The sequence below is a fragment of the Solea senegalensis genome, linkage group LG2 (assembly GCF_019176455.1).
Source record: "Solea senegalensis isolate Sse05_10M linkage group LG2, IFAPA_SoseM_1, whole genome shotgun sequence".
Taxonomy (NCBI): Eukaryota; Metazoa; Chordata; class Actinopteri; order Pleuronectiformes; family Soleidae; genus Solea; species Solea senegalensis.
This window is the reverse complement of record NC_058022.1, coordinates 33,003,316-33,020,649: the sequence shown is the minus strand read 5'-3', so window position 1 is coordinate 33,020,649 and position 17,334 is coordinate 33,003,316. Positions and strand designations below refer to the sequence as shown.

At 43.7% G+C, this 17,334-nt stretch overlaps 1 protein-coding gene across 7 annotated transcripts in view; it reads right to left on the bottom strand.

Moving 5' to 3' along the window:
- Nucleotides 1-17,334, bottom strand: part of LOC122763166 (neural cell adhesion molecule 2-like) — a 245,761-nt gene that overhangs the window by 15,019 nt on the left and 213,408 nt on the right. For 3 of the 7 annotated variants that reach the window (XM_044018244.1, XM_044018234.1, XM_044018241.1), the window contains exons 9-15: nt 14,584-14,734; nt 12,423-12,610; nt 11,782-11,878; nt 10,577-10,750; nt 7,774-7,893; nt 6,830-6,951; nt 4,826-5,024 (exon numbers count right to left, since the gene is read on the bottom strand). In XM_044018244.1, the coding sequence (XP_043874179.1) occupies nt 4,826-5,024; nt 6,830-6,951; nt 7,774-7,893; nt 10,577-10,750; nt 11,782-11,878; nt 12,423-12,610; nt 14,584-14,734 (1,051 nt within the window). The remainder of the gene's footprint in view (nt 1-4,825; nt 5,025-6,829; nt 6,952-7,773; nt 7,894-10,576; nt 10,751-11,781; nt 11,879-12,422; nt 12,611-14,583; nt 14,735-17,334) is intronic. The other 4 variants (XM_044018246.1, XM_044018249.1, XM_044018242.1 and 1 more) reach the window with 3 other exon arrangements.

Below are 17,334 nucleotides of genomic sequence, written 5' to 3'. Positions count from 1 at the left end.
TTTGACCTTATATTAATAAATATTATTTTGTTTTTCTTGCTATCGTATTGTTGAACAGTATGGCATTGATTAAAGCATATTTAAAAAGCTTTTAAAACCACTTAACGTTTCAATTAAGGTCAAAACTGAACGATAGGCTTCTATTTTGGGTTCATATATTTGTACTTCATGTTATATATACACACATGCGAGTACTAATACAATATAGTCACAAGGAAGTACGTGACACATGCTGCTTTGGTGCTTTACCCACTGTTCCCATGCTCCTTCCGTCTCAGCAGGACGCCTGTCACTTGCTCGTGATAAAATATTTACATAGCTGACAGTGATATTGTCTGATGTAAAAAAGAAAAAAAAAACACACTCTCACACAAACACGGTCCCTTTTATCTCGACAGGATTGTATTTGTTCAATGAATAAATGAGAGGGAGAGAGAACGTGTAAACATCGGCGTCAGTCTCGTCGCATTATTGTTCAAGAGCCGGAGCGTTTACTCCGCGTAAGAGCTGCTAACGCGCTTTAAACAAATGTGGGTTTTTGGATTAAAAATGATATTTCACTGCGGCGCCGCTGCTCGCTCGCTCTCTCGCTCTCTCGCTCGCGTCCCCCCAAAGACTCTTGCGACGCTTGTGTCGGCTTCAGTTTCCAGCTTTAATCTGAGAATGTTTTATTGTTTCTGGTGGTGTGCTAGTTTCACACGACCAGGAGTACTTCAAGTGATTACAAAGCTGCTTTGAGGTGTCACACTGGCGGCCCGCGGACCACATGTGGCCCCACAATCGATTACATGTGGCCCATCACTCAAGATCATGTTACTATGAACACAGCATGGCTGAGGTGATGGACTATAGACAGAATACAATACTAATTATCGACATGTAATTACATATATAAGCTTTTTTTTGGGGTGTTTTTATTTACAGTTGAATTTTTTAGATTTATTTTGCATCATAACTATGTTTATGATAGTGAGGTGCACATCGCACCTTTACTTTGAAATTCAGTGAAATATCATCATGACAATATCACAGTTGTTTTTTCCCTCTAGTCCGGCCCCTCTTGACCAGACTAGATGCTCATTGGCCCCCAGGCCATTTGAGTCTGACACCCCTGCGGCTTGAAGTCTGTTTACTCAGACAATGTCTTTATTTGCCTTGCTGAATACAAAGCTATGAAAGCTACTTATCAGGCGCTGCCCAGACGATGGAGGGGTTTCCTTCTATATACGTCGTAAATCCTCGAACAACAGCCGTGATTGTCATGCATCTTTTTCACGACGCTGCTTTAAAATAACGACTTTCATTCGGGGGGGAATTGACGAGGGAATCGATTCGTGTAATGGACGTCTATAAAAAGGACTCTTCTTTTGATTTGAGGAGAGGAGAGGAGAGGAGAGGAGAGGAGAGGAGAGGAGAGACCCTTCCAGATTATTTTCTTCAAGTGCTTTGACGAGATTATGGGAAACAGAATCTCTCTCGCCTGTTTCAATCGCAGCTTTTTATGGCGCGTGACTGCAGGAGAAGAAGAGAGGCACGCGACACTCATAACAAAAAGCAAGAAACACCATATATACACTATGGGGAGAAGTTATTCCAGGGTAAATATCAATCATAGTTTTTAACGTTACAATCTGAGTTTAATAACAAAAGCAGCCCAGCGTGTTCATCTCCCGCCGTCAGACTTCTATGATAAATGTAAAAATAGAGCACATTTAAAAAGCACTTTCTTCAAAAGAAGCAGTGCAGGCAACAAATTGCAGGTATTAGAGGCACAATGATGTAATTAGGAGCTGCAGAGGGACAATGCTAAAGTGACGCTGTAATTTGGAGCCAAAATGAGGGCTCGGAGGGAAGAGGAAGGGGGGGGTAGATTAGAAATGAGCGAAGGGCAGCGTCGCAATCAACGCGGCATGTTTTCTTAAATGATTCCGCGCGAGCGGGAGGGCGATAAGGTTAGAATTATGTATTATGCGAGCGGCGAGTCATTTTTCTGTTTAACCTGCACAACTGTCGCAAGATTATAGAAATAAATGAACATCGAGTTGGTGGAGATACATTGAGACTGACGGCGCCGCTTAATAAGAAATACAGACAGGCGGTTATTAAGCCGTAAATTGGCACGGAACTGGAAGCAGCTGCAAGGAGTCCTGAGTGAAACGAGAGAGGGAAGTTGAGAGGCAAAGTTTGAGCAAAGAGCTCAACAGATTCTGAAAAAATCCTCCTGTGTTTCCCCCCCCAGACAGACGTCTACTTTCTATGTCTGCCGCTCGCTCCCTTGTTGTCTTCTTATCCAAAGAGCAGAGCGGAGCGGAGTTAGGGGCCGATTCACACTACAAAAAGGTCTCGAAAGAGCCGGGGGGGGGGAGAGTAAGTGGGTCTTGTGCATTTGTGCAGCAGTGTGTGCACGTAAGTGACCGACTCAATGGAAATAAACAGTTGATTCAAGCAAATAGCAGGTGTTTGTCTGTAGTTTGTAGAAAAGAGGCTAAGAGCAAAAAGCTTAAAAGCATATTTATTTGAAATAAAACCACTTTTATATCTGTTGCGGAGCACAGATTCACTCCAAATCTAAATCGCTTGCACAAAGCATGTAAGAAATAAGCATCTGTGTTCAAAACCTTCAATCTATATGGCCTCTAACTTCAAAAAGTCTTTACTTCTGCAACTCAGAGGCTACATGTAAACGGTCAAGGAGCCGTTTTTGGACGAGAAAACCAGAGAAATAGTTTTTTTCAGTTATGTGGAATGAGCGAACCCTTAGGGGAGAAACTGAGAACATTATCCACAGTTTGAAATGTTCCCTTTGAAGAGAAAAGTGAGCAGATGGAGAATGTCCATTTTCAGAGTAAAACAAATCCTGACGAACGTCAACAGGTTCCGCGTTGGATGTCATTCAGGAAGGCAGATTCATGCAGACGAAGCAGTTCAACCATCTCAACCATCCTAAGTAAATATGAGCACACACGTGTCACACGATCAGGTTCACAATCTCTGCTTTCCCTCCGCACACGCTCTGTATAACGCAGGTATTTTGGGGAGGTACCACTGTGTGCAGGAGACGCGTCAGGAACTAGAAATAAAATAAAACATACTACTTGACTTATGATGCCGGTTATCAAAAGGAGATCAGAGAGGGAGCAGCCAGAGTCTGAAGGACGCGCTAATGAGGCTGCAGTCGACTGCTTAAGTTTATATAAGATTTTCACTCATTTTCCAACATTGTCAGCGTCGTAAATACCTTTGTATTTTGGATTTAGTCTCGTACACAGTCATTATAGACCATCTACGGACGTATGAAGCTGTTAACGACACATTTTGTTCTGATTCTCCAGCTGTGAAATAAATATTGTTCTCTCCAGAAATAAACAGCCCAAACATGACTCAGCTGAAATGCTGCTGCTGATTTCATTCACGCAATACAGAATCTGTGTATTTTCAAACGCAGCAGTTACATAACTTGCTCGCAGCTGCGATCTAAGGATATAAAATCGTTTGGAATTGTAAAAAAAGGAAGAAAAAAAACATCTCCTCTCTGCCTCTCTCTCTCGGGCTCTTTCCCACGATGCACCGCTGTTTTACTAACAAGAGAGGACAGCCAATCGAAGTGACCTGCCTTGAGCTTGCTGTTCCCCGGTCTTGTTTTCTATTTGAGAGGCAGTGCACACTCTCACAGGCCATTTAGCCGGCGCAGTAATGACACAGGCAAACACTGGCTCGATCCAAAACACCACAAATGGATTTAGTAACAGGCTCAGAGAGGAGAGGGGAGCAGAGCGGCAACAGAAACAGCCTTCCTTTGTTTTGTTTTTCTTCTTGTGAACGCGCGAATGCGAGGTTGAATGTGCACATTACATTCTTATTTCAACAATGTGCGCGACAACGCTGCACATTTCAAAGGGCGCGTGTGTGCGCGAGGCTGGAAAACGGAGCCCGCGTTTGATCCCGCGTTGGTCTTTCAAACGAGGAGAAGGCGCCTCACACTGTCTGCTGAAGGACGGCAAAGTTGCACCGCAGGAAAAGCACGCGCATCAAAACGGGTGAGGAGTGAGAAGACGGGAATCATATTTTAAAGAAGAAAACTGCTGCCTGAGGGTATTTATAGTTGTTTGTCGATTGGGTTTTCTTTGAAGCGCACCGTGGTGCCCGTTGCACCATCTGTTTATTTGAACAGGTGAGAGCGAATCCCCCCTCGGTAAGGACATCAACACGGCGAAAAAAAAAAAGTCTTGGTCCACGTCCAACGGCCGCCTTTGTGATAAAAATCTAAACTTGCCCGTGTTGTGTTTGTCCACCGGTGAAATATGAGACATCATCCAGCTCACGGGGAGAGAATCATCAAATCCTCTCATTTCAAAAAGCACTGACTCTACCTAACTAACAAAGGCTACGCAGTGGTTACACTACATACTGTGCACCTCCCATTTTGTTTACTTTCTTTCAAACCTGCAGATTCGTCAGGCAAAACAACCACGGGGACTCAGACCCCCAGGTTTTCAGCGCGGCTACAATTAAAACCCGAAAACGCGCTCGCGGTTTGGGAAACAAACTTTTCAGCGACGTGCTCGAGACTTACAGGCATCCGCTCAAGCCCCATTTGAACATAAAGCACTGCAGCAGTGGGCTCCCCTTTATCTCCGCTCAAACATCTTGCTCGCTCGGTTTTGTTGTCGCCCGCGCTGTCATTTTTTCCCGGCGGGCACGAGCACACGCAGCTTCCAAACCTCCTCAGAGGGCTTTGAAAAGCAACGCCAAGTGGAATTTTGGCAAAAGGCAAAGTCTACAAAAAGGTAATTTACACAGAGTTTTCCTTTATCAAGCGTTTTACCTGTAATATCGGGCTCCTGCGGCATGAAGAACTGATAGAAGGTGGGTTCTGACAGGCCCTTGACGTTGCGCGCCGTGATTTCCACCTCATATCTCGTGTTCCACTGCAGCGGCTGCAGCATCGCGAAGTCGTTCGCCCCGGGAACCAGCTTGGTCATCCACTGTTCCTCTTTATCCTGACAGGGGGGGAAAGAGGAGCACTGATTAAAAGAAAGAAAGAAAGAAAGAAAGAAAGGAAGGGAGAGAATGTAAAAGATGGTTCTTCGTACCCTTCAATAACTTGCAAATTTAATCAGCGCTCTACTTTTCATTCGTCCTCAGCAGAGGAGGTGTCGGCTTAATGTGATGAGCGACGGCTTGCTTTGCTGTCGGAGAATTGTGAGAGTTACCGCTTCTAGAAACAAAGTCGCAGTCGAGCTAATCCTCTGTTTTTAATCACAAACTTCTCTGATACACTTCCATCCCTCCATCCAACCTCTCTCCTCATCTGGAGACCTAATGGAAACAAAAAGGGCCGGGGAAGTGAAAGGTGGAGGCCGAGAGCCCCACCATGTGCACTCGCGCCGACTTGGCACCTCGTCGTGCCGCTGTCTCGGGATGGAAAACAGAGCACAGCGGGTTTTCATGGAGTCAAAGCCCGGGCCGTGAACGTATGTAACATTGTGGCTGCGCTGTGCGTTTGGTTCTCCGGTTCCATTCCTTGTGCGCCTCCGCGATGAAGCATCCGTGTGCTCCGGATGCCAGACGAGGCCGTAAGATTACTGCAGCGTGAAGCGACCGCCTTCAAATCCTCGCCGAGACTCCCCCTGACCCTCGTCTCCAAACAATGTTTTTATCTGTGGCAGAGAATTATTTCAGCCCACTGTCCCTTTCCTCAGCAAGACACAAGTTCCTGCTTGGACACATTAGCAACGGTGGAGATAGGAGATTCGGACGAGGTGAAATCTACTTAGTCCTGTGGAGAGTTTTTGTGCCATCTCTGGTGCTCGCCTGCCTTATCTTGTACACACACACACACACGGAGAGGAAAAAAAGCCCCAAGTACTTAAATGGATGAGTGAATTCAAAGTGCATGTGTGCAATCTCATTCAAAACATGAATTGTAAGTATTGCAAGGACCGAAAAATAAGAGATTCTCAAGCAGAACATTTTCTTTTTGCCGCCAACTCGCCCACTCAACTCAATCAACGGAAACCTATCAAAACTCAGAGTCACACATTCTCTACCAGCAGGAAAATAGCATTTCCTGGTAGCTATTTTGGTCCTAACAAGTATTTCCTTGATGCTATTTTGCATGTAAAGTAAACTGAGTGTGACTGCGGTGTCTTTTGGCTTCGGAAAAGTTCTTGCCCTCCCTTCATTCCCTTCATTTATTGCACCACCAACCATTGCATAATTATGTCACCGAGTGTAATAGCGGTGGATTTTCCCCCGGAACATGCTTCACTTCTACTTTGACGACCTGATATTTCTCCACTGAGGTCAAGGAGAAGTGGTTAGGAGAGGGACACAGGGTGGATTACGCGCTGTCGTGAAGTGGAATAAGTTACGGCGCTTATTTTCTTTGCAATAACGGCTCACGTTGGAGAACAATGAGCTTCACAAAGTCACATTTAGCAGGCTTAACTTGTGCTATTGACCTTAACTAAAACTCTTCTTGAGAGTTACTTTAGCTAGACTTAGCAGGAATACTTCACTGATTTGCATTTAGCTGTGTATTACTAGCATAACGCTAGTATTTTTGAAACCTCAGTTTCCCCTGACATTCTTTATTTTGTTATGTTCCCACCAGTGACACTTGGTCCGAGGCTTGAAACTGCAACGCTAATTCCGACGGGACCTCATTCCCAGAATGTAAACAGTGTCCGCCCATCTTTGCTAACAGCTACGCTAACAGGACCACGTGTCACTGGTGGAGGACAGTTTTTCAAAAAATACTCGTAACACAAAGCTAAATGCAAGTCGGTGAAGTATTCAACAAGGACAGGTTTTCAGATTTACTCACAGTCTTGTACTTGACTATGTACTCCACAATGGGCATCCCTCCGTCGTCCTGCTTGACCAGGCCCAGCCTGTAGGCCTTGCCCATTCCTCTCTGCCCGTGAACTGCTGGTGGACTGGGCTCCCCTGAGGGACACGAGGAAGGAATCTTCAGGTTGAGATGGTGTGTGTGTGTGTTTTATCGAGGGGGTGAGGAAGTGGCGAACGTGAGAAATGAAATAATGATGCAGTGCAAGTAGAGAGAAGGTTTTAGACTGGATTAAATTCATATTACAAGGCAACGCCCAGTGAATATAACTAAAGCTGGGAGCTCTTTTTATTCACGGCATTTTACTAATTGGTTCTTCTTCCTAACGTTTATCCTCAGTGTATCGTATTACTGGTGGTGACTCGTGTTTTTTGTTTTTTCCTTTCCTTTGGCCTTGTCTGGATTTACAGCAATCATGCCGCCCCATATTGCCGGAATAAATAAAATGCTTATCATTTACCCCCCGCAGTGTACAATATTTTAATGGCGCAACTTCATGTGAAGACACAGATGTGACAGCTTCTATTCCCATAATCTGGATTCATATCGCTGAAATATGAGACGCTCGTAACTATCTGGAATATAAACATGCCACAGTTGCACAAGAAGGCAAATAGGTCTCATTTTGCCCAGGTGATGCTGAGGATTCAAAGAGATTCTGGCAGCATATTTACATTTCTATCACTTATCTTTATTTGGTTTTTACGAAACTGGGACACAGATATCCTCATGGTGGTTTGAACTAAAATAAATTTCTGTTACTGTTCCGTCGGTGTTTCCAATACTGATTTAAAGTAAACGTGACATTTTGTTCTCGGTGTGCTCTGAACACAGTGTGCTGAGGAATTAAAAGTGACGATGACGGGATTTATTTATTGCAATGAGTGTGTGAGGAGGGTGGAAGAGAGAGTCGCACTTACGTATGGGTAAAGTCTGGAACGTCTCCGTGTGGCTGAACTCCCCCTGACCTTTCCCGTTGACCGCCGCCACTCGAACCTCATACGTGGTGTTGGGCTCCAAACCTGTCAGCACCACTGTTGCTGTGGAGAGACACAACTGAAGTAAATGGCAACAAACCGCAAGCGACCCGATTAAGATTTAGAAAGTGATACTTGAGCATCTTACCAGAAAATGACTTAAAGTCACACTTTTAGAATATTACTTGAGTAAAAGTCACCTGACATCTACTGCAAAAAAACGTATAAAAAGTAATTTTCTGATATAAAATGTACTGAAGTATTTAAACAAAGTGAGCAATTACAGTTTTGAATATGACATTTACATGTGGCTTCTTAACAATAAAAGCATAACAGGTACAGGCGAACAACTTAAAATAACATTACTAACTTTAAATCAACTTGGAGACGAAATCTGCGGTTTATCTGCGTGAGCTTGCTAGCTCACCGCTTGGCCGCTCAGCTGACGGTTGAGGGCTGAAACCCGGTGTCCGGTGTATACACCAGAACCCCGGAGACCAGAGCCTCGGTGTCGGACACAGCAAACAACGAGTTGCTGGTGTGTTTTAAGTCCACTTGGAGCCGAACTCTGCGGCTAACAGCTGAGCGGCTGATAGTTGGCGGCTAACAGCTGAGCGGCTAACAGCTGAGCGGCTGATAGTTGGCGGCTAACAAAGTAAATGTGTAAAAGTACACATTTTATTTAGGAAATGTAGTGGAGTAAAAAGTAAAAGTTGTCAGAAATATAAATAACGAAGTAAAGTACAGATATGTGAAAACTCTGAACTCTACTTCATTACACTGATTATAAGAGTGCATTTTTAGCGTTTAGGTTGCATCCTAAAGTCTTTAAATAAATGCAGTTTAAAAGCATTATCGAGCATGACCTCATGATTAAAAGCAACATTATACTCATTATTTTACTCGTAATTCATGCTAAATCATTATCTAAACAAACCAATTATTGCATTGACCTCTACATCGTCTAATTGTCTCTTTACCCTCGGCCACGTGCACATTTCTTTTCAAAGTCAAAGTATGAAAACATAAGCAAATGGAATACTAATATTACTACTAATGAGACAATCTTGTACTTATGCAGTCATACTGTACAACTCATTGATTAGCGAAGGCTACAGGAAACCTCATCAACATCCTGACCACGTTACAGACTCCTATTTAAATTCTAACGTCATTAGAGTCTATTTACATAACCGTAACTATCCCTCGGAGCCAGCGGAGAGCCGGCAGCGTAATGAGCTTGAGTGAAAGTTGTTGTTTTTGTCAGTCGGCGCAAATTAAATACTTGAATGGTAATAGGTGCTTTTTGCACTTCTTTCGGTCCCACGACTGAAAACAAATACGGCAATTTGTGGCCGTGCTAGGCTACTTTCCAGGCCATAAGCGGCTGTTTCAATTTGGGCAGAGGCATTCAAATGAAATGAGTCCACACGCATCTCATTATAATGAATGGATGTCTGAGGCGGCTCATATGATTATGTAACGCCACTCGTCTGGCTTGTAATTAGTCCGACTCGTATTTCAGTCTGATTCTTGAATAATAAGGGAAAGCATTTGCCCCAAATGACATTTATATTCAAGCTTTATTTTCTGGGTCTGTCGCTGATGTTCCCTCTCTGTTCGTCAGACACGTCCCCCTTGTTCTCCCTCCGTAAATGTAGAGTCATTTTTCTTTTAAAGTTAAACCTAAAGTGCTGCTGCTCCAGCTGCTGTTTAGTATTCACCGCCTCTCTGTGTTGTTACAGGCGCTCTGAAATGAGGGATATTAGCGATAAGACCTTCAGGTTTGTCAAACCTGCTTATCACTTAAAAACACTCGTCTTCCGGCTACTATTTACCATCCGTCCATGAAGACGGAGGGAATAAGTGGACACTAGTTGTCTGTAGTGATACACCATAAAGCGGATAGAAGTCTGACCAGGAAGTCATTTATTAAATAGCCACCAGGGGGCTATTTAAGGGGCAAAAAGAAGTTTGTTTGAATGGGAAAACTAACTTTTAATTCTCACTTGATTTAGAACATCAGTAAATATTTTCCCGAGGAGTTAATGATCTCAATCACTGGTGTCAGGTTTTCTTCAAGTGTCTTCAAATCGGTGAAGTATTCCTCTTTAACTATTTAATCTGGCCGTTGAAGCTAAATCTCAAACTCCTTTAAACTGCTTGACAAAATTGAACAATTGAAATTGCTGCATTCCAATTGTTCCTTCAAGTGGGCTCCTACCGCTGATGGGCAGTAATCTGATTACTTTTTTCAAGTGACGAGTAAAGTAAGGGATTACAATTGAAAAAACAGTCAGATTACTCTTAATTTCACGCAAGCAGGCTGCGTTCCTGCGTTACTAAACTGTGATTTGCTTTATTTTTTATTAAAATGTGGTTGAATGTGCAGACAGGTTTAAATGTTAAAGTCAGAGCATTTAATAAAAATTTTGATGCAATGTGCATAAAGTTTAAAAATTGAAACTAATACGAACGAATAGAATGAAGCTGAAAGTTCTATTGCTCTATAACGTATTCAGGTTGTACATGTTTTAGTAACTAAGTAAAAGTACAGTAACTAATTACTATATAGGTATAGAATAAAACAGGTAATCCGGAAAGTACCTGGATTATTTTCTCGGAGAAGGACTCAGTTACTAATTACTATTTCCAAGTAACATTACATTACAGTAGCTGTCCACAGAGGAAGAAACTAACGCACGTGACTGAGGACTTTCTTCAGGTGAAAACGGACGCCACTCACTCTGAACGCTGTGCGACTTGATGTCCCTCCAGTCCTGCGAGCCCACCTCCTTGTACTGCACCAGGTAGTAGCTGATGGGAACGCCGCCGTGCGAGTCGGGCTTCATGAAGGTCACCGTCGCCAGGCGCTGGGAGACGGCCGACAGACGCACAGAGTACGGATTCGACGGCACGTCTGCGGAGACAGTCGTCACACGTGACTTTCTTTAACACGAAATGATTCTAGTTCTGCAGGGAAATGGATTCAGTCACATGTGGAGACACTTCAACATGAGGTCAGAACGCGTCCTTCCCCACAGCGGCTTTGTCGCGGCCGCTGTAAGACCCAGTTTATTTCTTTGAACTCGGCATGAAAAGGCTTTACAGTTAAAGCCGCATGACAGTGCATCACTACACCGTCTACCTTTTCCATCACTGTCACCCCTGTAATCAGACTAAAGACAGACATCATTGCAATAATAACTCTCAGCCTTGAAAGCAATTCAACAAACAGTCAGAAAATTCACTTTGATGAAAGGTTGCTCATCACTCTCCCATTTCTCCTTGTAAGTATTTGACTTTAAACCACAATTTCCTCATATTTCTACTGATTTTTATGCAGGGATTCGCTCAGACAGTGAGCGAAGGAGTAACGAGAGCTCTCAGCATCTCTGTTATTGACTCAGCGTGACTGCGCGCGCGAGCCGGTGTTTTCCCTACATGTGCATTTTTGCAGAATTGGAAATGTCAGAATAACTTCCAAAACACATTGTTTTCTGCGAGACGACACATTAGGTCAGCCTTTTTTTTTTTTTTTTTTTGCTCGCTGCTTTTCTCCTTAGCCAGAGCAATTCAATCTGCACTAAAGATAATTGGACCGCACTATTGTGTATTAGCCCCGCGCTGCCGTAAATTAGGAGGTACTTCAGAAAACAGTGAAGTCTCTGGTAAATCAGCTGGCACTATTTGAGATTAGGCCAGACAGGATAGGGGTTGGGCGCTGTGATGGGGATTTATCTTTTCTGAGATTTGCAAATACGGCTGTTAGTGTGAGCGGAGAGGTAGAGGGTTACAGAGTCGCCGGGCAGTTTAAGCAACCGTGAGAGCAGTGACTCAAAAAGGCGCGTCTGCTTGTCGCCGAGTGCACACGTGCACCGTGTCTCGACTTCCAATTAAATCGCCAAACCTTATTAGCTCACAACCGCGGCAGCTCTGTGCAAAACTCACCTGCCTGAGCCAGAATGAACTCCTGATACCGCGCTCCGATGTTGTTCCTGGCTGTGCAGTTGTAGCGGCCAAAGTCTCTGTCAGACATTGGCGTCACCTAGAAGTGGAAAATAAATAATGCTAATAATAATAATAAATGAAATACAAGAAGCTTTAAATGTCCTGACATACAAACTAAACTGTTAAAACTTGTAACAACTGTGTCCTTCCTACTGAAATTTAAATACAAATCCTTTCCTTTACTTTCCTTTACTTTACTTACCTTTCCTTCCCTTCCTGCTGAAATATAACTGAAATTTAAATACAAATTTGTTCCTGTTTGTCTATTTGTATGTCTACTTCTTTCCTATTTCACGTTCCATGCTCTTGGTTCTCAAACTGTGGGACCAGGGTATGTGACTGGAGCGGTGCTGAGTAATTATGCCAGTGTGTGTGAAGTATATGTGAGGAAGGAGCAAATTATCTTACTGGGAATACATCGAAAGCCTATTTACACCCCTGTATTTTAATGCTGGTGATAATAGTGGTACTAGTTGGTATCCTATAACTTGGTTATTTCCTTTCCTTTGACGTGAAACTAGTTTAATCACTAGTCACAGCGCTAGTGTGGCATCAGCTGAGACCAGAGGGTCCGCGCTCACCTCCAGCACAGACTTGCCCTCCGCGGTGTGCACCCGCGTGGTGGCCGTCCTCTCTGCGGAGATGGTGAAGCGCTCTCTCCTCCACAGCATGGTGGCGGCAGGGTTGGACATCACGTCACAGCTGATGTTCACCGGGTTGCCCTCCCATGAATAATAGATGGTGTGATTGGTCAGGAACTTCGGTACATCTGCCGCATAAAAGGGACGAAGCGGTCAGTCACGCCTACCTCGTTTAAGATTATGCAACTTTCAACCCTCAAACCTAAAATTCCTGTTAGAGTTGGTTTTTTTTTCCGGAGTTTGAGACAGTTAAACTCTTAAATCAAGAGTGACGCTGCACTGTTTGATCAAAGACATTAAAAACAAGCTCTGAGGCTTAACCTAAAACTTCCTCAAAGGGAATGTTTCATGTGCAATTTGGAGAAATTTCAATTTAAATGAAGTCACCTCGCGGGGGGAGGGGGGGGGAGAGAATCGGTATTACAATCATCTACCCGAGAATAAAAATAAATGCGCACAGAAGCTCATTTGCCCCGGCAAATAGAAAGGGCAGTAATGGACGATCGAAGCGGCGAAGCTGTCGTGCAGATTTCTCTCAGCCGAGCTTCGTCGCAGAGGCATTACGGTTGTTTTATGTTCGCTTGCAGGATTCCATTAAAGAGATTGATGCCTGGCTCTGTGTCACAGCCGAGGACGTGTTATCCCCCCGCAGCCTGCAGTGACTTAGTAAATGAGTTCATTAGTTCGGTGGCAAAGGCTTGGCTTAGCCCCGCCACACACACACACACACACACACACACACTCTCACATACACACAGCCTGCGTTTTTTTTTTTCTGAAGAGTGGAAGGAAAATCCAAGTTGTCAACTGCAGTCAACAGTGACGCCATCTTTGGTGAGATCACGTGACATTTTCTCTTTCTTTATGTTGATGCCACAAAACTTTTTTTCCCCCTCCCCAAGGAAAATGTCGACTTTTCAAGAGCTACATGAAAAACGGCCGTTGAAAGGAATCCATGAACCCTAAAGTCACCTCAGCCAGAGGAGGAGAAAATTGGTTTCCCAAGGAAAACAAAGACACAGTATCCCCAAACCCCGCCTCCTCCCATCATCTCAAATAAATATGTTTGTTTGTTGTCCCTCTCTCTTTGTTGTTGAAAGGTGGAGTCCACCCCCCCACACACACACACTATTGGGAAAAAAATGCTTTTTCCACTGGTATCTTTCAGGCAACAGAGCCGCTCTCATAATGAACCTAATCATTCCAAGTCGGAAATGGAGATCTTTGCTTCAGAGCTTCAGAGCTCATTAGGTCGGGGGTTGGGTTGGGGTAGGGGTATAGCCTGCTCCAAATAATCCCAAACAAGCAGCGACTGATGAACATGTTCATTCAGTGGGAAGTTGAGGTTACTGAAAGGTGATGCGTAGTCTCCTCTGACTAATTAACCCCTGTGCAGGCTGTGTGTGTGTGTGTGTGTGTGTGTGTGTGTGTGTTTGTGGACACACAGGGCGAGTAAGACACTTATAATATAATGATCCTGAAAAATCAAGTGCGAAATGAATTACCCGACTTAAGAATGGAAGAACTTTGTCCTCACCCTTGCTTAGATGTTGCTTCATGTTCATATTTAACAGTGTGTTTTCCTATCATATCACATATTACCATGCGGAGAGTGGAGGAGTTAGAAGAGGTGAATTCAGGTGATGGTCCATGGAGTCCATGGAGTTCTTTTTTGAATTGCTCTTTAAGTTCATTCATTCATTCATTCATTCATTCATTGTCTGGAGCCAATCCCAGCTGACATTGGGGGAGATTCCTGGACAGAACAAACAACCATTCGCTCTCACTTTCCCAGTTTGACACCTCTGATCTAGGGTGTCCAATGAACCTCTGCATGCTTTTGGACTGTGGGAGGAAACCGCAGAACCCAGAAAAACATTCGATTAGACTGGGTCACAACCTGGGTCTTTTTTTCCCCGTGAGGCAACAGTGTTAGCCACTGTCCCGCCGTGTGCCCTGCTCTGTAACTATGTTTTATCTTCTTATTTCAAGCTTAGATTTCTAATGGACAGGAAGCGTGAGAGACAAAAGCGTATACGACATTCAGTGGCGAATGAAAACACACGTTGGCCCGAACACCTGAACACACCATAATACTTACACTCAATGTCCAGGAACATGCTCTTCTGATGACCGCCGATCCTGCTCTGAGCCTCGCAGTCAAAGCGACCCAAGTCGCTCAGCCTCACGCCGCTGATGGTCAACACCGACTTTCCGTGACGGCCGCGCACTTCAAAGCGTCCGTCCTGCCTCTGAAGACACAAAAGAAATACCCGTGCGTGAAAGTCAGAAATTGGTACTACAACGCTGTGCGAAATCCTGAAAATACACATTTTCTGAGAGCTAATGAAATTGACCTCGGGTCCCAAAACAGGACATTAATTATAGTTGCTATTTTAAACACGGGCAGCAATTTAATTGTGACATTATTTTTTTTAAAGGGAAGCCTGTGAGCGTGCGAACGAAGCGTGAGAAGTGATTGATTATGTTATAAGAGGGGGAACAGAGGCAAAAGTCATGATCGGGAACAGGAGTCGACTACGTCATCTGCACAATGCACCACATCGTGGTTTTGGACAGACCGAATGACACGGCCCTTGATCCATTTGGAATCCCTCCACTCCCTGTCCCTGCCCCCGCCCACCAGATGTCACTCGTCACAGAGTCAGGGTTAATGCACCAACAAAAAAAAAAAGAAGAAAGAAAAAAGTCGATTTATTACAAGGTCATTACATCTATATGAAGACGGATGGTATCAATTTGCGGCAACGGGTCAATTACAGCAGATGAGGCTATCATTCCTGCAATCGACGTTCACTTGTAATGAGAAAAGAAAAAAAAAACAACCCCAGGAGCATCCCCCCTGTTGTGGACGCGATACATCTGTAGCCTCCAGACGGTTACCTAACAGATAACCCCCCCGTCACCCTCAACAAACCACTTTTTCAGCCGCTCTGTTAATGGACCCGAGCTTGATGCATGTGAGGGCCAATCAAGTTCTTGTGATTGGAAGAAGTTTTAGAGGTCAGGGACATAAATTTACCCCAACGTCAGTTTCCTTTGTTTCAAACAGTCATGCAGTGAAACCTTTGGAATTGAGACTTAGTCAACCCTCGCAGTACCCTCATCAATCAACAATCAATGTTCCTTTATGGCTGTAGAAGTGTTTATTTATTCCTTATTAGTAATTAACAAGTCAATAAGTGATAATTGGGAGTTAATTGCCACCGATTATTACCGAATTGTCAAAAAAAGTGAGTGCTTGTGGCCCATTTTCCCCAGGATAACTCCCACTCTGGATATCTTGCAGTGTCTTATCTTGTCTGTGATTGGACGGTCGTTTCGTGGAAGTCCTGAGGTTCTACCGTAATGACAAGTATATGGGCGCAAAGCTCTGTTTCTCTGTTCGCCAGTGTATAGTTTTTGAATCTCGGTGTAGGAGTTAGGTTAATGAGAAGTAGGGTTAACCGAAGGGTTAATCTCACTATTATGATGAATATGACCCAAGGCTACGTCGCTGATTCATGTTTCTTCTTTGTCCTTCCTGCACTGTGTTCTAGTACATCAATAAAATCCTAATCATTTCAGTCGTGAATATTGTTCAAATTATATTGTCCATATTTCTCGTCTCATTTTTTTTTTTTTATGTATTTAAACTTTCAAACTTTCAAACTTAAACATTTATATTTCTTTATTTCTTTCTTGAATCGGCCATGATATTAACGGATTCTGACGCAGGTAAAAGAACCACCTGTCCGCTTGTGAGCCGATCATACGGATCAAAAACACATGCACGCACACTGTATAATTCAAGGTTTCACAAGTTCACTTTCCCCCCCCACGTTGACGCCTTCTAATTAAATCAACTTAGATCAACAGCTTCAGCAGAGCTAAAAATAGAATATAATTATTTAGCTCAAGGCCTGGGAGTAAAATGTAGGATTGCACTCAAATGAGCCTGTTCCTGGTAAAGGATTTAGGCCCAAAAAGCTGAGTAAAAAAGAAAAGAGGCTGCAGCAGAGAGTCAAATTAAGCTCACAGTAAGCCCATTTAGAAAAAGGAATACCCCACAGTGCATTGTGAGTTTCTTTTTGTTTCCTTTTTGTTGTACTTACAGCCATAATAAGCAGGATTTGTGCCATCATCACTGACCTCATACATCGTGCAAATGGTAAAAGCAATTTGAAACAAAAAAAAAGAAAGATGAACATTTTGGTTCGCAGGAGGGAATTTAGAATTAAGCTGTGAACAACAGAGGCTTTCCAACTTCCAAAAGCCTAAAAGAGTCTAAATGATGATGTATAATATGTCTGGATGTGAGCATCAGAAAGCATGCACAAACACACGGAATAACAATTTGAAGGAGCCACAGTGGCAAAACAAATTCCCATTTTTGAAGCTTTTGATATTTGGATGTGATGAAGTTGCAGTTGCACTCTCCTTGGCCTCAGTGACTCACTCAACTGTCTGTCCTTGAATGGTCGAAGCAAAGGCCCAGTGGTTTATGCCTGTCAAATGACTTTCAATGCGCTCGCTGCATTCAAAACAGCCAAGATCCTCTCCGCGCTCCCTGGACTCACCCAGAAAACCGTGAATGTAGCAACGAATTATGGTCACGCTTCTCCTGATTGCGCCTGACGACTGTCTCCACCTAAAATGATGGATTTGCACACGTTGTATGCTCCATCAGTAATGGACTCTTACTCAGGGTTCACTTAGAGATCAAAGCCCCTTTTTCCACCTATGGTCCCAGCTCGGCTGCATGAAACTGCAGCGACACAAACACACACAAAAACGAGCGACGAGTGACTTGTAAAGCAGTTGTTTTCGGTGGAAGTCAATCATTAGAATC